The 24,013-nt window shown below is 45.4% G+C and overlaps 1 protein-coding gene across 1 annotated transcript in view; it reads left to right on the top strand.

Moving 5' to 3' along the window:
• ppp1r16b (protein phosphatase 1, regulatory subunit 16B) overlaps nucleotides 1–24,013 on the top strand; it is a 79,622-nt gene that overhangs the window by 46,676 nt on the left and 8,933 nt on the right. The window contains exons 4-6 of the mRNA XM_080000270.1: nucleotides 17,075–17,220; nucleotides 17,651–17,754; nucleotides 23,019–23,143. Of these exons, the coding sequence (XP_079856396.1) occupies nucleotides 17,075–17,220; nucleotides 17,651–17,754; nucleotides 23,019–23,143 (375 nt within the window). The remainder of the gene's footprint in view (nucleotides 1–17,074; nucleotides 17,221–17,650; nucleotides 17,755–23,018; nucleotides 23,144–24,013) is intronic.

The raw sequence follows: 24,013 nt of genomic DNA, 5'->3' as shown, positions 1-24,013 counted from the left end.
AGCTGCCTTCCTAGTCGTTGGGCTTGCCGCGCAAGTCCCTCCAGCCCACAGGCAGGTTCCAGCAACACTGCTGCTGTTGTTGTCCACAAACACGGGCATAATATGTGTCTTTGTCAGGGGCGCTCTGCTCTCCTTGTTTGAATAATTCAGTTTATGAAAGGCACATTATTTGGTGCCTTGTCTCATTGTCTTTCCCGAAGGGAGCGAGGCGAGCCCTGTACACGGGATCTGCAGGGGATTGCTCGGAAATGATCTTTGCGGCCAAAAGAAGTTGTGTGTTTTTTTTTTTTTTTTGTTTTTTTTTTTGTCTTAATAAGCGGAACGCTGTGGGGAGAGATCTCTTGGATTTAAGAAGGGAGCTTCTTATGGTCTTGTCTTTTTTTTTTTTTCTTTTTGATTGAATTGTATCTTCAACAATGACACTGACCAGATTCACTCCAGATTCTATATTATTTATCATACCTTTCAAAAGTGCTTCTTGGCCCGTTTCACTCACACCGAATGTACATCTATATGGTTTCACACACGTTATATGTATTTACAGAGGCTCAGTTCGAATTTGCCAAGAAAAAGATCGAGCAGAAACCCCACCAGCCACCGTTTGGAACATGGCGAGAAGATAAAGTCGGATTCTTTGAGGCCGACGCCAGCGCGTCTCGTCCTTTTCCGCTGAATTTCCTTCGGGGTGTTCCACTGTCCGTCAAAGCTTCTTGACACTAATGAATCAGGAAGTACTTCACAGAAATAAAATAACCCACTTCTGCTTCTGACAACTCCACAAGGAAGTTGTTAAATGCGTCGATCTATCTCTCTGTCTGTTTCTCGGCGGATCTCCTCCTCCTCCTCCTCTCCAAACCCTCAATGCGTCTCCGCTCTCTAATTCTCTCTGGCTCTCGTACTCTCAGCCGCATATTTATTCCCTCGTTCTTTCTCTGTCTCTTGTCTCCTCTGTCGTTATGTCTCCCTCTTTCTCTCTCTCGCTCACTCTCTCTCTCTGAACTTCCCATTCATAGCAATGGAGAAGGTTAAACTCATGAGGGAGTACAACACCGTGCACCCCCGGTGTAAATCTGCATTTGACACGTAGACTCGTCATCTCGAGCGAAAGGTGGCCCGCTGAACTCTGAGGAATTCTCTCTCCCTCTCCGAGTGCCTCCGTGTGAGTCGTGCGCTTTCGGCGCAGGCGTTTCACCTCTAATGACCCTCTCCGCATCTGCTCCATATTTCCATTCCCTTTTGTTGTTTTGTTTGCATTCATCACTCTCCCTCTCCATCACAGAGCGTCTATCCGAGCAGCACTGACAGTAGAGACAGGAATCCCCCCCCCAGAGAACGCACCGCGGTGCATGCCCCATCTAAATCATTCGGCAAAGCCCAGATATTTATAATTCCCTTTCTCTGCTTGAGTAGAAGACAGGTAGCATTGAGTTGTGGAGCTTGTGCGTATCAGGTAGAATTGCGCAGGGTCTCGGGTCGGCGCTGGATGCGAGTGCTATGAAGGTCTGAGGGTCTGGACCACCGCTCTGTCATTCTGGTGGTAACAAACGTAGGAAATTCTCTTTCCTCACAAAACCTCCAACCCGTGTCTCTGTCTCAGTCAGTACCGGGGGAAAGTTACAAAATCAAATACCACAATATTTTTTGGCGAATACCTCAAATATATAGTGGCCCACAGTCAGGGCCCTCCGACACAGAGACAAAGGCAATGGGGTGCACCAGTTTTATTGTAGAGCGTGGGCTAGGTGGAACAAGCAGGGAGCAGATGGAAAACATGTCAGGACGAGGGCTCCTTTCCTGTGTGTGTGGGGATGGGGGTTTTACCTGTTGCTCGTTGATTACTCTCACGAGCAATAGGCGCACAGCCACCCTGATCCCGGGCCCAATTACCGGTGTGGCTGCTTGAACCACAGCTTACCACAGCTGGAACAGTCTAGGAAGTTCAGGCAGTTGCATTATTTATTTTAGAACCTTTCACAATCATATATTTCGATAACCAAAATCCCAGACGATTTCTAGCCCCATCCCGCAATATTGGTACTGTATTATAAATATATATATATATATATATACATGGATTTTATATCATATGTGCCACAGTGTTTCATTAAATTCCAGAGAGATATTGGAAGGCAGCTGAGAATGTTGTGTGGAGCTAATACACAGGGACATACTTGAGAAAGTGTCATCTTTGTAAGCCTCTATTAATGTGGCTTTAAAACATGCCAATAAGACTGCCTCTGTATATCCCAAACAGATATAATTTATATGTTTTATAGCAACATTAATCAGTTAGAGATAATTTAGCAAAAGAGCTGACATTAGAGGATTCCTACTAGACAGTTTGTATCTGCTTCTATCATCTAAATACATATTTTTTCTTCTTTTTTCCCCACCATCATTGTATCGCCTTCTGCTACATTCTCACCAAATCCCGGCCTGTTCACGGTTTAAATTCCTGACCCCACCTCTCTGCATCACTCCAGTACCCTTCGCTTTCTCACTCTCTCTCTCTTCCGAGACGCCAGGAAACCCTACGGACAACATTTCAGCTCTGCGTGTAAATCCCCCAAGCGGCGTAACGCTCCCTCCTCTCATCACCCTGCTGGTCTCTCAGCTCTGGTTGACCACCAGCCACGTAGGTGCGAGTAGAAAGACTGGGAAACTTGCAGATATCCGTTCGTTAGTTAGTTATAATCATCATCAGGATGAGATGCCGCTGTTTTTCACTTTTTGTTGCCCTTATAATCAAACACCCTGAGCAACAAGTCATCGCTCTATCCTGCGATCAGCCTGCCGGAGCAGATGAGGGGGGGGTTCGGACAAATGGGGCTCCGAACCCACGGCCTGCTGGTGGATGTTTCAACTGCATGGTCTACATTTCCCCCTTGAAAATAACAAAAAAAAGAAAAAGATTGTGCAACTGATGCTATTGTAGAATTTTATCAGCTCGATAATGTCAAGTCAAGTCACACTTTATTTATAGAGTGCATTTCATACCAGGCAACACAATGCGCTTTACAAAAAAGAACGAGAGGACGTAGTTGTCAGCCGGTCATTACAAACAATGCCCTTGAAACAACAACAACAACAAAAGCAACAACAAAGACAACAAAAACAACAATAAAAAAAAGCGACTAACTACAGTGGCAGCAACAGAAAACAACAACAGCAGCAACAACAGCCACAGAAACAACAACAACGGCAGCAGCAACAACAGCAGCAACGTACACGCAAAGACGTCACTGGAACCGGAAGTGGTTGCTCTCACCGGAACCGGAAAGGTCACTCAGGTTAGAGATGGTCGAGAAGGTTATGTTAATTTAAGGTATAAGGTTTGCGAGAGTTACGTTTAGGTATAAGTTTAGCAGCAGCAACGACAACACCAGTAAAGGTATAAGGTTAGCAGCTACAACAACAGCAACAGTGCACAAGTGAAGACGTCACTGGGACCGGAAGTGGTAGCTCCCACCGGAACCAGAAATCTCCTCATCGGTATTGAGTCAACAGTGTGTACCCTCACCAGAAACGGAAATTTCAACTGTGTGCACCATCTCATCTTAATCCAGTCACGGTCCTTTAATTAGCGTCCCTAAGTTACGGGTCAAGTTTTCAATCAGACCTCGGGAGGGAGATCCTTTTGACTCTCTCTCTCTCTCTCTCTCTCCTAAAACACACCCTTCTTATGGTCCTCTAACTGTAATATCACAACAGAAACAACCACAGCAACAGAAATAGCAGCAACATCAACACCAGCACCAGCAGCAACAACAGCAATGCACACGCAAAGACCTCGGAAGTGGTAGCTCTCACCGGAATCGGAAAAGTCACTCAGGTTAGAGGTGTTGGAGATGTTGAGTTGAGGTACAAAGTTAGAGATATTTAAATTAGGTTAGAGATGGTTAAGTTTAGGTATGAGTTTAGGGATTGTTATGTTTAAGTATAATGTTTGAGATGATTAGGTTAAGGAATAAGGTCAGAGATGGTTACGTTTAGGTATAAGGTAAGCAGGGGCAACAACAACACCAGTTAAGGTATAAGGTTAGCAGCACCAACCACCAGCAGCAATAACAACACTTGTGGCTACTGTACCAGCAGCAACAATAGCAGCAGCAAAAACAGCAGCAACAGCAGCAGCAACAGCCCACAAGCGAAGACGTCACCGGAACTGGAAGTGGTAGCTCTCACCGGAACCAGAAATGTCATCTGTATTGAGTCAACAGTTCTCATGGAAGCAACACACAGCAAAGACGTCACCGGAACCGGAAGTGGCGGCCCTCCCCAGACACTGAGATTTCAACTATGTGCACCATCTCATCTAAATCCAGTCACGGTGGATGGTTAAGTTTAGGTATAAGGTTAGCAGCAGCAACGACAATACCAGCAGAAACAATAGCAGCAACAGAAAACAGCAGCAGCAATAGTAGCAGCAACAGCGCACAAGCGAAGACGTCACCGGAACCGGAAGTGGTAGCCCTCACGGGAAACGGAAATTTTAACTGGTTGCACCGTCTCATCCTAATCCAGTCACGGTCCTTTAATTAGCGTCCCTAAATTACGGGTCACGTTTTTCATTCTGACCTCGGGAGGGAGATCCTTTTGACTATCTCTCCGAAAACACCCCCTTCTTATAATCCTCTCACTGTAATTTCACAACAGAAACTACAACAACAGCAACAGAAATAGCAACAGCAGCAGCAACAAAAAACAACAGCAAAAAGGACAACAGCAACGCCCATGCAAAGAAGTCACTGGAACCGGAAGTGGTAGCTCTCATCGGAACCGGAGAAGTCACTCAGCTTAGAGATGGTTAAGTTGAGGTATAAGGTTAGAGGTGTTTAAGTTAGGCTAAAGGGTTAGAGATGCTTAATTTTAGCCATAAGGTAAGCGAGGGTTAAGTTTAGGTATAAGGTTAGCAGCAGCCACAGAACCAGCACCAGTAACACAGACAGACAGACAGACAGACAGACAGACGTCAGTCAGTCAGTCAGTCACTCACTCATAGACTGTAGTGAACAGCAAGGTTTTTAACCTGCTTTTAAAAGTATTCAGTGTGGGGGCCTCTCTCAGGTCCCTCGGCAGGGTGTTCCATTTACTTGGGGCATAGATACAGAAAGCAGCTTCTCCTGCTTTAGAGTTGGTACGAGGGATAGTTAAAAGCCCACTGCCTGTGGACCTGAGAGTTCTTGCTGGTTCGTGTATAATTAGCATTTCTTTTATATACTAAGGTGCAAGGCCATTTATAGCTTTATATACAAGTAGCAGAATCTTAAAATCAATTCTAGTTTTGACGGGGAGCCTATGTAGAGATCTAAGAACAGGTGTGATATGTTCAAACTTTTTTGTCCCAGTGAGAACGCGTGCAGCCACATTTCGGATTAACTGCAGCCGCTGCACAGCTGATTTCGGGAGGCCGGTGAATAGGCCATTACAGTAGTCTAATCTACTTGTTATGAATGCATGGATTCGTTTTTTGGAGTCTGCTTTTCACAGGAAGCCTCTTAATTTTGAAATGTTTTTAGATGTTAGAAGGCTGATTTTGTGATTTGATTTATATGGCTCTTAAAATTTAGATTGCTGTCTATGATTACACCCAGATATTTGGCTTCATTCTTGGTCTCCAGGGACAGAGAACTAAGATGAGCTGCAATTTTCTGTCTTTGAGCCTTTGCACCAAAGATGAGTATTTCTGTTTTGTCTTTGTTCAGTTGTAAAAAGTTCTTTGACATCCATGCATTATTATCATTAATACACTGAGTGAGGGAGTGTATGGGGAGTAGGTAATCAGGAGATAGGGATATGTACAGTTGTGAATCATCTGTTATTTATTTTGTGTTTCTTTACAATATGTGCCAGTGGAAGCATATAGAGGTTAAACAATAATGGTCCCAGAATCAAACCTTGGGGCACTCCACATACAATATCCACTTTGTTTGAAACAAAATTTCCAATGGACACAAAGAACTGCCTGTCCCGTAGGTAGGTTTTGAACCAATTTAGAACCGGGCCAGATAGGCCAACCCATTTTTGTAATCTCGCTAATAAAATCTGATGGTCAACAGTGTCGACGGCAGCACTGAGATCCAGGAGCAGAAGAACAGATTGTTGTTTTTGCATCAGTGTTTATGTGTAGATCGTTCAGAAATGTAATAAGTGCTGTTTCTGTGCTATGGTGAGATCGAAAGCCAGATTGATAGGTGTCTAAAAGGCTGTTTGAGGTTAGATAGTTGTTAGGCTGAAGGTAAACTGCTTTTTCAAGTATGGGGATGGTAGCTCAGGAGGTAGAGCTGGTTATCTAGTAATCTAAACGTTGCTGGTTGGATCCCAGGCTCCTCCTGCTAGCATGCTGTAGTGTCCTTGAGCAAGACACTTAACCCCTAATTGCTCCTGATGGCTGCGTCCGTCGGGGTTTGAATAATTGTAAGTCGCTTTGGATAAAAGCGTCTGCTGAATGTAATGTAATGTAATGTAATTTTGCTGAGGAACGGCAGGTTGGAAATGGGCCTGTAGTTGGCAATAACTGTTGCATCGAGATTGCCCTTCTTCAGGAGTGGTTTAATGACAGCTGTTTTAAATGCTGCAGGGAATATACCTGATTGAAGAGAGCCATTTCAAATTTGTAATACCTCATGTGCTAGGCCGTTAAAAACTGATTTTAAAAATGTGGTAGGGAGGGGGTCCAGGCAGCAGTTGGAGGACCTGAGCTGACCAACAATATCGTCCAGTCTTTTAATGTCTAAGGGAACAAAATGAGACATAGCAGCAGTCATATTACTGGGGAACTGAAGTGTAGGTTCATTCTGGATGTTGAGGCACTAATATTCTGTCTGATAGCTATAATTTTGTTACTGAAGAATGTAGCGAACTCTTCACATTTTTCAGTGGAGAGCATCTCTGACGGGGTTGTAGATGGTGGATTAATAAGTCGATCAACAGTGAAGAAGAGCACTTTACTATTGTTGAGGTTTTCATTAATGATTTTAGAGAAGAAAGACTGTCTGGCCTGTTTAATTTCTATTTGTATCGATTGAGTCTATCCTTGTTAATTTCATGATGAACCTGAAGATTTGTCTTTCTCCATTTTCGTTCTGCCTGGCGACACTCTCTCTTAAGCTGCCTAATAACTGCTCCATTCCTCCAGGGGGCTTTTTGTATTTCTATGTTTTAAGTTTTAACAGGTGCAATCTTATCAATGATATTTTGTATTTTGGAGTTGAAGTTGTTCACAGGATCCTCAGTTGATGATGGCTTGAACAGCGGTAACTCATTTACAATTCTCTTAAAGGTTTCAATGGTATTATTGTTAATGATAGGTTTTTTAATTGTTCGGGTACCCCTCTGTTGTACAGGAAGAGCAGAGTCTTCTAAGAAAATGCACAGTGATCTGAAATAGGGTGACATAGGGAACAGTGACAGGCTTGATGACACAGGGTACAGTGATATTTAGTCCTTTTTAATATGACTAAGTCCAGAGTATACCCCTTATTGTGGGTGGGTCCAGAAACGTGCTGAGTGAGGTCAAATGCCTCCAATAGGCTAATGAAGTGAAGCATCTGGGTCTGTTTGATTGTCAACATGAATATTAAAATCACCTGAGATAATTACACAATAATTACGGTACTCATAATCAGTGGAGACCTTGGACAGTAGCTCAGAGAATTCATCAAGAAAGCCACATTTAGATCTTGGTGGCCGATAGACAATGATGATTAAAATCGGGGCACTGGAGTTTATAGATATAGCAAGGAGTTCAAAACACGTGAATTCTACGAGGAGGATTTCCTTGCAGGTGTAGATATCAGAGAAGACAGCAGCTATTCCACCACCTCTCTGGTCAGCTCTAGTGGTTTGGATGAACTTGAAGTTAGGAGGTGCTGTCTCAATGAGTGCGACTGAGCCATTTCTATCCAACCAGGTCTCCGTTAATAGAACGAAATCCAGGTTATGAGTACTTATAAGCTCATTAACCAAAAATGACTTGTTAGTTAGTGACCTTACATTTAATAGAGACATTTTTATTGTTCTAGGTGCATGGCTTTGCGGGGTACTGAGGGTTTGATGGTATGCGGGCTCATCACCATGAGGTGCTTGGATGTTCAATATAATATATCAATATCAATATCAATCAATATAATTACATTTTCAATATATCAACTTTTTTAATTTCCCATCCTCTATTATTCTTCACTCAATTTTGCATTGTAATCTAGTGTATGTTTTCTTCACTGTATGTTTGCATTTCCCCATTTAAATAGTCTATATTCCTGGGTTCCTCTGTTTCACAGTGAGGATGTAATTTTGGCCTTCTTGTCACTATTTTGTTCATTATTACTACTTAGTATTTCAGTCTAATTAAGGGGGTTCCAATGGGTTTTATTTCTGATCCTGATGTCCCTTAACCATTTTAGTATCTATGCATGTTGCCTCGAACCTTAAAGGTATTAGTACTTTGTTGGAGTAGATTGGTCATTTTATAATGTCTGTTGTTTTTTTGTCTTTCTAGTTTGTTTAATGATGCGTTTTTAATCTGTGATCTATCTGTTTTAATTGTTCATTTGGTTGTCATATCTTTCGCTGTGTACTATTACGTATAAGTAGACAGTATAAACAAGCAAATGCTGCAGATTACCTTTTTAAATGCACTTCTCCTTTAGGACTTAGGTCTGACAAGCAGTTGAAATGGACAAATTCCGTGTTTGACCGTGATCGACCCGGCACCAGACGAACCCTCTCGTCGAGGTCGACTGGTTTGATGTTCCTCAAATAACTACTCAACTGCTCCTTCTAAAATCGCTTGCATAGATACGTCACGGTGTTTCTTTATTCATTCTACAATGTTTAAATCCATAATTATGGTAATATGAGTGTAATTTATGAGCTTGTTTTTTTGAGATTTTGCCATTGATTGTCGATGGGGAAAGAGGACCACAGCGTCATTCCTAGTGGATGTGGAGCAATGTTTATCAAATGGGGGCACTTGTACCCCTAGGTGTAGTTTGGGGTACTGCAGGGGGTACTCTGAAGATGGAAAAAAAAATGTGTTAAAAAACATTGGTTAAATATAATGTTAAAAAAAAACACACACACATACAATGCACATACAGTACATCATTTCTGTTCATTTTATTTTTTTCCTCCCAATGCCAGTGAAGGGGATACTCAGCTGAAAAAAAGATCTTAGAGGAAAAATTTTGAGAACCACTGATGTGAAGGATGTAGATGAAACCGCTTTGGCTTCAGTGAGGAGGCACTTAAGGAATGGAAGGGATCCATGAGCTTTTGATGTCCCTTCCCTGCTCGATACCCAGGCCTCCACGCCGGGCGAGCACCTCGGCCGAGCGGCCTTTGATGCCTCTGGAAATCAACCAGGCTTTAATCCAAAATCCTTGCGTCGGGGTAGGGTCCAGAAAGTGTCTGGGTCGCTTGAGTGTTTACGTGTGTCGTGTCTGCACTTTGTTTTTTCTATGTGTTTCCGGTCTCCCTCTCTTCCCTATACTTCTCTTCTTGTTGTCGTTGTTTCTGTTTGCTGCCGCGTCGCCGCTCGCACCATTTAGCTGTGATGGCGCAAACCGCCGCTGTCGTCAACAATTTGGCTGGTGTTCATGGAAAACATCGCATTCCTTCCCCGCCCTGTGATCCTTCACACCCAGTTTTAGCCGGAAAAGTCTGTTTTTTTGTCTCTCTCTCTCTCTCTCTCTCTCTCTCCCACTCTATCGCTCCCTTGCTCTGTTGAGCCCTTTCCAATCATTATCTCTCGTTGTCGATCTCATTCTATCTCCCCGTCCCGCTGTATTTGTATGTTGACGTGCGTGTGCATGGGTTTCTGAGCGACGGGCGTTTATTGGTGGCTTTGTACACTGAGCCTTGAGCGTTGCCTTGCATCGAAGGCAGACACACAATGGCCTCTGGGGCACAATAATGTCTCTCTCTCTCTCTCTCTCTCTCTGTCTCTCTCTCTCTCTCTATATATATATATATATACTGTATATATATGCATTTATGCTTGAAAAAAAGCATCCTTTTTATCCCCCTTTTTTATCACCCCCTCAGACTCATTTCATCTAATTCTGTGCTTGTATCCTACTGGAATACTATAGTGGTGTCACAGTATTCTTTATGAAAGACTGCATTTTTTAGGCTTTGTTGCCCTTGCCTTGGGACTGAGCTGCAACAGGAATAGAATTCAAAAGTTTTCACATCCAAACCGCTTTGTTATTCTGTCCGTTCCTCTGCCAGCTATTTCTCCTTCACCCTTCCACCTCTTCTTATCCATCTGTCGCGCGCCACCTTCCTCTCCCTCTCTTCTTTCTGTTCACCTCTCGGCTCTCACCCTCCCATCATTTCTGTCTCCGTTTATTTCTCTCTCCCCCCGCTCAAACAAACCCTTTTTCGTGCCCCCTTTTTTTTCTGCCCTTTCTACCCCTCTCCTCTTCATTCTTTAGTTTCCTTCCATCGCCTCTATCCATCTCTCTCTCTCTCTCTCTCTCTCTCTCTCTCTCTCTCTCTCTCTCTCTCTCTGAGTGATTGGAGGTGTGAGCGAGCGGAGCGTGTGAGCGTTTGGTAGAGTGAGTGACTTTCTAACTTTTTCTATCAATTGCATGTTTATAATTATTTGTTGGTGACGGGTTTAGTTTTTTTGTTGGTTGTAGGGTGTGCGCACAGCGGGTGGGGGGTGGTGGTGGTAGTGGTGGTGGTGGTGGTGCGGGTCCGCAACCATGTCGGACCTCACCAAGCTAACGAGGAAGCACGGCATTAAGTTGCCCGTGTCTTCCTCGGTCTCGGTGGAGGACTGCAGCCTGGCGGTGGGGAAGGCTGTCGGCTACAGCAGCGTTGTGTCCGCAGCGCGGATGAACAGCGCGGTGGTCATCTTCCTGGATGGCGTAGACAAGGTGAACGCGGTGGTGGCGAGCGGCGTTACGGTGAACAAAATGTTTGTTCCCGTCCTGCCTCTCTCCACACCGGCGAGGAGGGTGAATTTGGCGAATGTTCCGCCGTTTATTAAAGATGAGACCCTCACTAAGGAACTGGCGAGGCACGGGAAGGTGGTGTCGCCAGTTAAAAAAGTCCCGTCGGGGTGCAAGTCGCCGCTGCTCAAGCATGTGGTGTCGCACAGGAGACACGTCCTGATGGTGTTGAACAACAGGGATGCGGAGCTAAACGTAGCTTTTAAAATCAGGGCGGATGAGTTTGACTACGTGGTGTTTGTCAACACTGACACCACCAAGTGCTTTGGGTGCGGTGGGGAGGGACACCAGGTCAGGGCATGTCCAGGTAAGAAGGCAGGCGGCGAGACAGGTGAGGGGCAGAAGGGTGGACAGGACAAGGAGGGAGCACAGGAGGGGGCAGGTGAGGGCCAGAAAGGGGAAAAGCAGGCGAAGGTGGGGGCACAGGAGGGAGCAGGGGGGGGTCAGGAGGGGGGAAAACAGGCAAAGAAGGGGGCACAGGAGGAGGCGGGGGAGGGCCAGAAGGAAGGAGGGGAAAAGCAGGTGAAGGTGGGGGCACAGGGAGAGGCAGGTGAGGGCCAAATGGAGGCAGGGGAAAGACAGGTGGAGGTGGGGGCACAGGGGGAGACAGGTGGAGGGCGGAAAGGAAAGGAGAAGAAACAGGTGAAGGTGGGGGCACAGGAGGGGGCAGGCGAGGGGCAGGGGAAAAAAAAGGAGGGGGGGGAGGGGAATGTGGAGCCGCAGGAGGGAACGGGTGGAGGTAGACAGCGCAGCCAGGTGAGCGTGGAGACACGGGGGGAGGCAGGCGAGGGTCTGGAAAGCAGGCAGGTAAGGGCGGGAGGACAGGAGGGGAAGGAGGAGGGTCCGGAAGACAGGCAGGTGGGTGCGGGGGGACAGGAGGGGACTGGTGAGGGAAAGGAAGCTACGGAACAAAGTCAAAGGAGTGCAGGTGACGTAGCTAGGGAGGAGGAGGCACTGGAAGGAAGTGACTTTGAGATGGGGGATGAGGACGATCGGTTGAGAGTCCCTCGGCTCAAAAGAAAGTCCAACAAAATGGCAGGAGACTCTCAGGCGAAGAGAGGGACAGCAAGCCAGGGGAAGGCAAGTCAGGAGGTGGAGCAGGGAGGCTCGGAGTCAGAGTCCTGGATGGAGGAGGACTCTGCTGCAGACAGTGAGGGGCAGGTTTTTCTCGGCGTAAAGAAGAAAAAGGGCAAAAAAAGCTACAGTGTGGGCAAAATAAAAGCGTTTCTGCACAGGACGAAGAATGTGAAAGGGATTAAGGTGGAGGATTTTTTCTCAGACAAGGAGTTGCTGGCGAACGCGGCCCAGCAACAGATGAGGAGTAAGGGGAGAGGAGGGTTCACGGACCAGGAGGTGTACAGGTTAAAGAAAATAGTGCAGAAGATCAGGAAGGAGCTGAACAACGGAGAGGATGGGGAGGAGGTGGAGGTGGGCGCTGCTGTTCGGGCTGTTTCCCTTTTCCGTTGCAATGAGTGACTTTAACATCAGCACGCTGAACGCGAATGGGGCCAGAGACGCAGCTAAGAGGTCTCTGCTGTATGAGCTGATGGAGCAGAAGAGGCTGGATGTGCTGTTGGTGCAGGAGACCCACAGTGACTCTGGCAATGAGGCTGACTGGAAGAGGGAGTGGGGGGGGGAGGTGGTGCTAAGCCACAAGAGCACCACCAGCGGTGGGGTGGCTCTTCTCTTTTCTAAGAGCTTTGCCCCAGCATCCTTTGAGGTGGAGGAGGTGGTGGAGGGCAGACTGATGGTGGTGAGGGCAGCATTTGAGCATCATAAGTTTGTCTTTATAAATGTGTACGCTCCCACCACAGGACCACACAGAGTCACTTTTTTGCAAGTTTTAAATGGGGTTTTAAGCAAAACTCGTACTGGGGAGTTTTTGTTTCTAGGAGGTGACTTTAACTGCACCGAGAACGACCTGTTAGACAGGAACCACTGTGAGCCGCACAGAGCATCGCAGAACGCGATGAGGCTGCTCTCAAGCGAGAACGAGCTAACGGACGTGTGGAGGAGAACCAACGGGGATGAAAGACAGTACACCTGGGTGCACTGCAGAGGCACCTCTTTATCGTTGGCCAGACTAGACCGGTTTTACTGTTTTAAGCACCATTTTAACATTTTTAAGGAATGCAGAATGGTGCCTGTTGGTTTTACCGATCACTCCCTGGTTGTTTGCCGTGTTTTTATCGCCAATGTAAAGCCCAAAAGCGCATATTGGCATTTTAACACCACCCTACTATGTGACTCCAACTTTAAAGATGCTTTTAGGTTTTTTTGGGAAGGTTTTAGAGACAGAAAGCAGGATTTTATTTCCTTAAGACTGTGGTGGGACTATGGGAAGAGGGAGATAGAGCAGCTCTGTCGACAGTATACTCTCAATGTCACACGGGACATCACCAGATCTATGAGGGATCTGGAGACTGACATTGTGGAGTTACAGGGTGTAGTGGAACCCACTGGGAATCGAGATCACATTAAGGACCTCAAGTCTAAAAGAGCTGCTCTTGCGGACCTACTAGGCACCAAGGCGCAGGGGGCGCTGGTCCGCTCTCGCTTCCAGAGCGCAGCACTGATGGACGCACCATCTAGTTTCTTTTTTAGCCTGGAGAAGAGCAACGGGCAGAGCAGGTTTATCCACGCCCTGAGATCAGACACAGGACAGGAGCTCAGGAGGCCGGAGGAGATCCGGACGAGAGCCGTGGACTTTTACACAGAGCTGTACAGAAGTGAGTACGAGGAGCAAAAAGAACTGCTTTACTCCTTTTGTGGGAATTTGCCCAGGGTCCCGGAAGATGTCAGTGCGGTGCTGGGGGAACCTCTGACCCTGCAGGATCTTTCCACGGCCCTGCAGAGCATGAAGGGGGGTAAGGCCCCTGGCATCGACGGGATTCCTGCGGAGTTTTACAAAGAGTTCTGGGAGGAGTTACGGGAGGACCTTTTAATGGTTTTTAATGAAGTTTTTAAAGATAAGTTATTGCCAGTCAGCTGCAGGAGGGCAGTCATCACTCTCCTACCCAAGAAAGGAGACCTGCAGGAGATCAAGAACTGGCGTCCTGTGTCCCTTCTGTGCACGGACTATAAAATCCTGTCGAGGGCACTGGCCAACAGGCTGAGGGAGGTGATGGACCTGGTCGTCCATCAGGACCAAACTTACTGTGTGCCTGGTAGGTCCATTCTGGACAATGTGTCCCTAATTCGGGATATTTTGGACGTCTCTAGTTCTCTGGGCATTGAAACTGGGCTCATTTCGCTAGACCAGGAAAAGGCGTTTGACCGGGTTGAGCACCCTTACCTCTGGAAAACTCTGGAGGCTTTTGGCCTCAGCCCTGGTCTGGTAGCCATGATCCAGGTTTTGTACCAGGACATCGAGAGTATACTGAAGATTAATGGAGGGCTGAGCGGCCCTTTTAAAGTGCGTAGAGGGGTGAGACAGGGCTGCCCCCTCTCAGGGATGTTGTACTCTCTGGCCATAGAACCATTGCTGTGTCAATTAAGGACGAACATCGAGGGTGTGTTTCTAAACGGTCTCGAGAGAAGCCACATTCTATCAGCCTATGCGGACGACGTCATTGTCTTAATAAAGAAACAGGACGAAATCAGCAAACTGGAGGGGATTGTCAGGGACTTTGGGCTGCTATCAGCAGCGAAAATCAACTGGGGCAAAAGCGAAGCGCTGGCTGTGGGCGGATGGAGGGGGGGACTTTTAAAACTGCCAGGAGGCTTACGGTGGAGAAGGGATGGGTTTAAGTATCTGGGAGTGTTTTTAGGGAGCGAAAGTGTGGTGGGGAAGAATTGGGAAGGACTGCTAGGAAAGATACAGGGCAAGCTAAGAAAATGGAGGTGGGCACTGCCACAGCTGTCCTATAGGGGCAGGACGCTCATTATTAACAACCTGGTGGCCTCACAGCTGTGGCACAGAGTGGCCTGTGTCCAACCACCAGACCTGCTAGTTAGGAAGATACAGGCCGAGCTGATAGACTTCTTTTGGGGGCGGAATTTCCACTGGGTCAGGAAGGAAAGGGTCTTTCTGCCTAAAGAGGAAGGGGGGCACGGTGTGGTGGACATCAAAAGCAGAGTGGCAACTTTTAGGTTACAGTTTGTGCAGAAGTTGTTAACGGGGTACTTTAACGTTTGGAAGGACGTGGCGGGCTTGGTCTTAAAGAGGACTGGGAGGATGGGACTTGACCGCTCGTTGTTTTTAATGGACACGAGTCTTCTAAACAAGTCGGGCTTACCCCGTTTTTATCAGGAGCTTTTTAAAGCATGGGGGTTATTTAAGAACAGGAAAAGGGAGGCCGCAGATTCCCTCCACTGGCTCCTGGAGGAGCCGGTGATCGGAGGAGCCAGGCTGGATGTGCAGGACGGGGCCACTCCAGGACTGAGGAGCATCCTGAGGGAGGCGGGGGTCCTGACCCTGAGGCAGGTGGTGGCGGCGGCGGGGAGCGACCTGCAGGACGGCGAGGCCATGGCGGAGCGGCTGGGGGTGAGGTCCACCAGGATCGTACACCTGGTGCTCAAGAGGTGGAGGGAGACGCTCACGGAGGAGGAGCTGGCCCTGCTGAAGGAGTACGGCGAAGGCGCGGAGGAGCCAAACTCGGAGGATCCCTTCCCGGAGATGACCCTGACCCCCAACCTGGAGGGGTCCTCCGGGAAGCTGCTGCACAGGGCACGTTATGCAGAACTGGACCTGCACACAGCCAGCGGGAAGGCTTTTTACAAAGAGTGTGTGGTTGTTTTAAATAGGAAGGGACTGGAGGGGCGGCAGGACACTGTCTGGAGGGGACGGCTCCAGATGGGGGGACAGGAGGAGCCGTGTTGGAGGAGTTTTTACAAAGCTCCCTCCAAGAAAAGGACGGGGGACCTCCAATGGAGGGTCCTACATGGAGCCATAGCTGTCAACAGCTTTGTTTCTGTTTTTAATCCCACGGTCGCAAATGAATGTCCATTCTGCAAACTGCCAGAGTCCGTGTTTCACTGTTTTGCAGAGTGCGACAGACTTTTAGAGCTTTTTAGTCTTTTAAAGGAAAGTTTTAAGCTCTTCAAGGAGGAGTGGTCCAGAAACTGTTTTATTTTTGGGGCCGGATACTACAGGGCCAACGCAGAGAAATGGCGACTGCTTAATTTTCTAGTAGGGGAAGCGAAGATGGCCATCTACCTCACGAGGAGGAACAAACTGAGGGGAAAGGAGAGTGTTTTAGGAAGAGTGTTTGTAGCGTTGGTCAGGGCCAGAGTCTTGATTGATTTTAACTTTCACAGACTGATGAAGAGTCTGGACGTCTTCATCAAACTGTGGTGTTTTAACGACGCCATCTGTTCCCTGGTGGAGGACGACCTGTGCTTCCGGTCGTTTTTTAACGTGTAGGACTCTGTTAGTGAACCAAGTGTGTTTGTTGTATTGTCTGTAACTGTGAACTAGAGAAAATGTTAAAATAAAGATGCTTTAAAAATCAAATCTCTCTCTCTCTCTCTCTCTCTCTCTCTCTCTCTCTCTCTCTCTCTCTCTCTCTCTCTCTCTCTCTCTCTCTCTCTCTCTCTCTCTATCCTTCTTCATCCACCATTAAACTCTGTCTCCCTGTCTCTCGTTCATTAATATTAATGTATCTTATCACGAAGCAAAAATAATTTTGGCCAATAATTTCATCGTCTCATTATGAAATGCAGACACATGTTTGACGATAAGAAAATATGAACTAATAATAATTATTCTCACAATGAGGTCTGAAATATTCGCCTGATATCCGACTTGAAGAGAATTTCCAGTGTTTGTTCACCCTCAAGCCTTATATTCGCTGAGGAACGTGATCTGTTGGCTGAAGCTATTCTCGCAATACAGGATGAATTTAAAATACCGTGATGTCAATTGGGTTTAGGTTAAAAATATTGGAGTTTTCCTTTAATAGACAATAGTTAAACTTAGTAACAGTTAAGTTGAACCCCGGGTAGATGCCTTAACATGGGATTGTGAATATATAACCAGACATCCTCATATAGTACATATAGTACATATAATACAGTATATTGTGTCTAAAATTCCATGCTCATAAATTGATTGACTATAATAATTCCAGGATAATAGATTCTTCCATAACGATTCTCCTCCTCCCATCCAGTGCTGTATAGACAACTACGAGGAGATGGTGAAGATCCTGCTTGGCCGAGGAGCCAGTGTCAACGCTCAGGACAACGAGCTGTGGACGCCGCTGCACGCTGCCGCCACCTGCGGCCACGCAGGCCTGGTCAAGATCCTCATTGGACAGTAAGAGCACGCACGCACGCACGCACGCACGCACGCACGCACGCACGCACGTACGCACGCACGCACGCACGCACGCACGCACGCACGCACGCACTCACTCTTCAGGTTGTGTCGAACAAGCTGTTGAGGCTGTCATCTTATCACTCCGGGGGATTTTTTTAATGGGAGAAAAAAAAACCAATGAAACCTGCATAAATTTGGCATGTGTTCTATTTCATTGCAGACGACTGACGCCACAAACAGATGAACTAGTATCCCAATGCAAGACTCACTTTTTAAAACACACTGTTACAAAGTGCTTCACATTAAATTCAATGCCGCAGAAAAATTACGTTGCGACGAATACAACAAAATCAGCCCGGATGACAAACGTAGAATGTTCTAAAAAGTATTTTTCTACGTTTTCAACCCCTCGACTTCTCTTCTGCAGCGACGCAAATCTCCTGGCCGTCAACTCTGACGGGAACATGCCCTACGACCTCTGTGAGGATGACCCCACCCTGGACATCATCGAGACAGCCATGGCCAACCGAGGTAAAACGTTTACATCTCGACGGGGATGCAGCGGCTGGGGCGTGTCGCTGTGCGCCGGGAGCAGAAGCAGCTCTCAAACTGGAAAGAATGAGTCAAGCCCTGTGGCATTCCTGCCTCTTAACATCCATGTGGAAAGAGATGTTCCAGTCAGCCTCCTCAGCTTAAACGCCCTTATTATAGATGTATCAGTTTACGGTAAAGTGCCTTTTTTTTTTTTTAATAAGCAAGAATTGGAAACCATTCAACCCAATGAAGTATTCAAATGATGAAGATGGCCGTCATTTGTTTTTTTTTTATTTGTTGCAAACAAAAAAGCTTTAACTGCGGTCTCTACTGAATCTAAGCGTTGGCATCGGTGCAATGTGCATCCTTCTTTTGCTCCGTGAGTGTGTTAAATCCTATCAAATGAAGAAAAAAGAAAATGTAGGTACAGTGTTGTTAAAATACTGTAATTACAGCATGAAAAGAAATGGGTCTGAGATATACAGTGTGTGTATATATATATATATATATATATATATATATATATATATAGATATACAGTGTGTGTATATATATATATATATATATATATATATATATACACACACACACAGACACACACACACACACTCACACACTCACACACTCAGGGCTTGACATTAAGCTTTTTAAGCCACTTGCCAGATAGCCAAATTTACTTGTCCAAAATGGAAAATATAGCCCTACCAAAAAATAAATAAAACCAACAGGGATTTGGTCAATTATTATTATTTATTAACGTACAAAACATACAATTAACAGGTAACAATTACAATAAATAAGTTATAGATACCCAGTGTAGTATATTTACAAGTTGGGCGATCGTTTCTATTTTCATATAGTCCAATGGTGGCTACTCGAGATCGCCGATGGACGATCCGATCGGCATGGTGCGGGGGGAGTTACGTCACAGCCCGCAGGTGAAATGCCAGCGTTGACGACATGGAAAGAAATTAAGCCGGGGGCTGGCGGTCCTCCCCCACACCTCATTCTGTATTCTGGTGAATTTTTACCCACCGATTTGTGCCTTTTCTGTATCGGTTTGTGGAAATGTCTTTATTAGGAGTTAATGTATGTTTTCTAAATATTGAGGGGAACCTCAATCACCTGCATCACCCCCGAAATTGACCTCGCTTAACGCAATCTTGGCTCGTAAACAAGTATTTAGGTATCGATCTCGACAGTGAACAAAGCTAAATGAGAAAAAACCGAACCATTTAAATTCTCTGCACGCCGTTTGAAGACAATGGAACGAGAAAAATATTGGGAATATAATATTTATTTTAAAACAACAGGATAGGGTTGTTTTTTTTCATGAAATGCCTTGCTTTCATTATAATAGTTACATTTATTTCAGAGGATGTTAATTGAGCCAAGTCACATTAAATCACTATAATTAACGGTTTTTTTTTTTGTAGTGGAATAAATATAAAGAAAATACTTCATACAATTTCCCGGATAAAAGAAATGCTTTGGAGCTGTAAGAGCCCTCTCACTGAAAGGAGACAAACCTTTCGGCACGACTGCAAATGCGTCTCCTCTCCTCCGCCCACTGCGTCCTTTTCCGCTCTGTACGTTCTTCTCTAATCAGACTTTTTTTTTTTTTTTCCTTATTCTATTCATCCTGTCACAGCATCGTGTTCCGTTTGACATGACTATCTTATCTTTGACGTTAACTACTCTTATGGAGCGCGTGCCGGTCTCCGTCCCTCCCTCTCGAATGGACAAATGAAGTGGACATATTGTAAAATATAACATACTTTTCGTAATCGGAGCACACTGTTTCTTAAAGTTATTGGAACACACAAGCTGCGCGCTCCGGCTTGAGCCGCAGTCCAAGCTGGAAAAGCTGGGCTTCAGCGATACAGTACGCAGTTTATTTTCACATAACGTTACATTAGAGATCACATTTAGTTTTCATTTGCCCGATCGGACAACTGCACCAGGCATTCCACTTGCCCCAGCACAGAGTTTGCTTGTGTTAATGTCGAGCCCTGTAATATACTGTATGTGAATTGAGGACGACTTCGGCTGTGAACGATGTGTTCTTTATAATCCCATAGTTCACTGTTTGTCCAGGTGAGATTAGAGATCAGCGAGAGGGAGAATAGTCACTAATGTGAACTTATCACATTCATTTTGTCACTTTGTCGTTTTTTGTTCTCTTTTCTTTGGATTCCAGAAGGCCAGCCAGTTAATCCTGGCTTTCTACGGCGGAATGAAAAAAGGAGAAAAAAAAGAAAGATAAATGGGCTTTTGTTTACTTGTGTAGTGCAGCCGTCTGATTTTATTTATTTTTTGCCCTGGAAAAACACTAAAAGGGCCACTTGTTACTAAATTACCGATGGATTTAGTGATTCAATAAAAAGCGTGTCGGCCAAATAGGTACCTAGTACCTCCCACACATGAATTATCCCTTTTTCTCTTATTTGTATTTATTTGTGGTATTGAGAGCCTAGCTGAATGCCTATTATGAATGTCTTTTAATTTATTTTTCATTAATTCATTTGCAGCATAGTGTATTTACTTTGGCTGGAACTTTAAAAGGAGGGTTTTCTCCTTTTAATCAATCCTGATTATTCTCAATGCAAACTGTGAAGACCCATGGAACGGACACACGGACACATTAGTACCATAACTGACGTTGAATTTAGGGATCAACACGGGGATCGACTATATTTTACACTAGGTGAGACATTTTTTCACATTTTTATTGTTTTATTTAATATATTTTTAGTTGGTGAGTAAGTATTATCATGAGGTTCAACAGCCGCAGAGAGGTTGTAAAAAAAAAAAAAAAAATCCTTTAATTAGCACAGTTCAGCAGACTGAACAAAACGCGCTCCCACAGCCGTAACGGTCGTGAAGGTTTCGACGGATTGCGTTGGAATACGAATGTTATGTCTCTGTGCTCCGCCACGTGGCCTCGGGGGGGGGGGGGGGGGTTCTGAGTTATTCATAGATCGCTCATTTCCAATGGGGTGCAGTTTGAAGTCATGTATATTTATGCTGCGTCACCGTGAGGAGAGCCTCCCGTGCCGCCGCATGCCGTACGCTTCCTGTCTGCCTTTATGTGAATGAGAGGATCCAGACAGACGCCGCTTTCCGAATCCGTTGCTTTAACCTAGATGTCTTTCGTCTGATGTCACGCTTTAAAGCTACAACAAGTCATATTTGATCAGTGCCGGTCGGCGGCAGCTGCCGACATATCAAGCTCTCTGAACGTCTCTGCACCGGGCTCTCCGTTTAGGAGGAAACACCTCTCACAACTCTCCAGCCCCTCTCACAATCCCTGTGAGCCACGGCGCTTATATCCCCAAACCGCTGTCATGTTATTGACGAACATTCGACTCCAAACGACCGGAGTCACGAGGCCGCTCCGCTAACGAGGGCGAAGGCGCCTCGGGGAAGACGAGCATGTATTGGCAATCTTTGTGTCTTCAGAGGTCGCCGACGCGTCCGATAATCAACTACTTTTGCACTTTTTTTTTTTTTTTTTTAAAGCGATGTGGCGATGGGGTGAGGACAGAAAGCAAAACAGCATGTCTGAAGGGAGGGTCACCGCTCGTGATGTTATCCACCCGTTGGCCGCCTGGTCTATACGGGTAAGGCTTCATCCGTTGGCGATGACACGCCGTCGTCGGTCGAAGCATGTCGGCTTTTTAAACCTACCCGGCCACGATAATAGATACAGGCTTTTTAAATCACCGTTTTTTTGGTGAACTCTCCTCCTCTTGATTTCCAGAGTGCCTCGAACGCCTGTCAAGATCTGCTTTGGACGGATCGTTTGTTACACACAGACACACAGACACAGACACACACACACACACACACACACACACACCCACACACACACACACAGGCGACGCACTCTCTGCATTGACTGATTCGATGGCTCCTTGATCCTCCGCAGCGCCGGCTCATCTGCGATAAGAGGGGAATCCGTCCTCGACACTCGGAATAATACGGACGTCAAGACGAGCCGGGTCGACCTCGTCATTTACCACAGGCCGTGGTGTTTTTTCGGCGCCAGTCAGTTGTAACCGAATTCATATCGGAAGGATCTCGGAAATGGAAAGGATTTTTTTTTTTTTTTTTTTTTTTTTAAAGACGCGCGTTTAATAAAAGCGGCGTCACTAAGAAAGGCGGTGATGAGGCTTCTCGCGCACAGGTTCCAAGTGAAATATGTTAAATGTTTTCTTAACTGACTCCCTCAAGGTTTCATAATTGGGTTCTCCACTGAATTAATATCCTACTGCGGGGCAGCAGGATTTTAGGAGGAATGTTCGGTGGTCATGAGACATTGTGTTAACTGAGCCGCTTACCAGGAATTTCTCACCCGGAGGTGTTGCTTAAAGGAAGAAAGATGTTTCTGCAACATGAACCTCTTTATATCGTCTTCAAATTAGTTAAAAATACGTTCTCAAAATCATTTTGATGTGTTTGTTCAGAAAATCTGCACTTCCCTCAACCAGCTTAAGAGCTGTCACAATTTTCACATAAGAATAACAGCAATAACAATAATAGCAATCATAATCATAATAATAATACATTTTATAAAATCTTTAGATTCTCCAATCATATGTTTCCATCCAAATTTTGTGGGGATTGTGAGTATGTTTGAAATGTTTTTTCTCACATTAATTTAGTTCAATTAAAGCAAAAATAAATATGGCCTGAGTTTGTCAAACCACAGAAAAACGTGTTTTTAAACACCCAGCCAAATTTGATTCATTAAAAAAAAATCGGCAAGTTTATCAAATTAGAATTACTCTTTATTCTGAGATGCTGGGGGGCGTGTCCGCCAAATACCACTAATCCAATACATACATATACAAATCCCAAATCAGAAAACCAGTAAAGGGCTGCTTTTCATTGTTTTGATTTTGTTCTGAAGTTAAAGGCTCCCCTAGCTCCCTGCACTCCTGCTCCAGCTCCTAAATCGACAATTCTGTACTACATGGTTCGCAGTCTTTTCACGTGTTTTGAGCAATTACTTTGTATGTTTGATGTGTTAAGAAACAAATCACTAAATTCACTTTACAGTGACTGTAACTGTCTGAGTGAGGTAAAGTGAACTTAAGGGACAAAGACAGCTCATTTCTTAATTTTAGTTACCTATACAAATCATTTGTACGGCATGGAAAATGTGGTGACCATGACAGCCCAGATAAATCCGCCCCCTGCCCCCGGGTTGGGACTGACGCTCCGTGGCTCCGCCTTCTTGTGTCTTTGATCCACAGGCATCACCCAGGAGATGATCAACGAGACGCGAGCGTCATCGGAGCGGAGGATGCTGGGAGACATCCAGGAGCAGCTGCGACGAGGGGAGGAGGTCAACCAGCAGGACTCCCAGGGAGCCACGCTGGTAAGGCCCCCGCTCACCGACACACTCGTCAAATTCTCTTCATTTCAATGGAAGCTCAGTCGGTGCATCAACGCTGCGCGAGGTCGTAAAGAAGGAAACCGTGGGGAGGCTTGGCGTAGAGCTCAACCTCGGAACCTTTTTAAAGAAAATCAATACAGCGTGGTTTGCATGCAGTCAGGTGGCAGAAGATGGTGTGTGTGTGTGTGTGTCTCTCAGAGTTTCCATTAGAAAAAATTGGTGCGGGTCAGCGTGTCCTGGAAGATTTCAATTTCCCGGACAAATGGGAGAGATTTCGGTCAAATATTATCTGTGTTTATTGAGCTTAAAAACAATTGATAAGCAGGCTATATAGAGGATGACATCATCAGTGCATGTAGGTGTATAATATTTTTTATTTAATATTTAAAATAAAACAAGTAACGCCATTTTAAAAATAAATAAATAACAATTATGAATATTACTACTACAAATACAATTATTTACGTTCGTGAACAATAAGTAACAAGTGCATCCGCTTTAATTAACATTTCACTAAAATAACATTTTTGATCAAAAACAAAAAAAGGATGGCGAGGAGGTCAAATTAAATAATAAAGTTTGTGGAGTTGTCCGTCTTTGTCGGAATGTCCCATCGATAGTGTGTGTGTGTGTGTGTGTGTGTGTACTGTGTGTACTGTGGGTACTGTGTGTACTGTGTGTAATTTATATATATCTATATATAAATTAGGGCTGCCCCCTGAAAGTCGACAGGTCGAATCATCATTCGGAAGCCCGTCAGTCGATTAAGATTCTTCAAGTCGAGCGGTCGTTTTTTTGGGTTTTTTTTGTCAGTCAGTGTGCATTAAGGAAACAGGATGTAACAGATAGAAG

This window comes from Zeus faber (genome assembly GCF_960531495.2).
Source record: "Zeus faber genome assembly, chromosome: 5".
In the NCBI taxonomy this organism is placed as follows: domain Eukaryota; kingdom Metazoa; phylum Chordata; class Actinopteri; order Zeiformes; family Zeidae; genus Zeus; species Zeus faber.
This window is presented reverse-complemented; position numbering and strand designations above follow the sequence as displayed.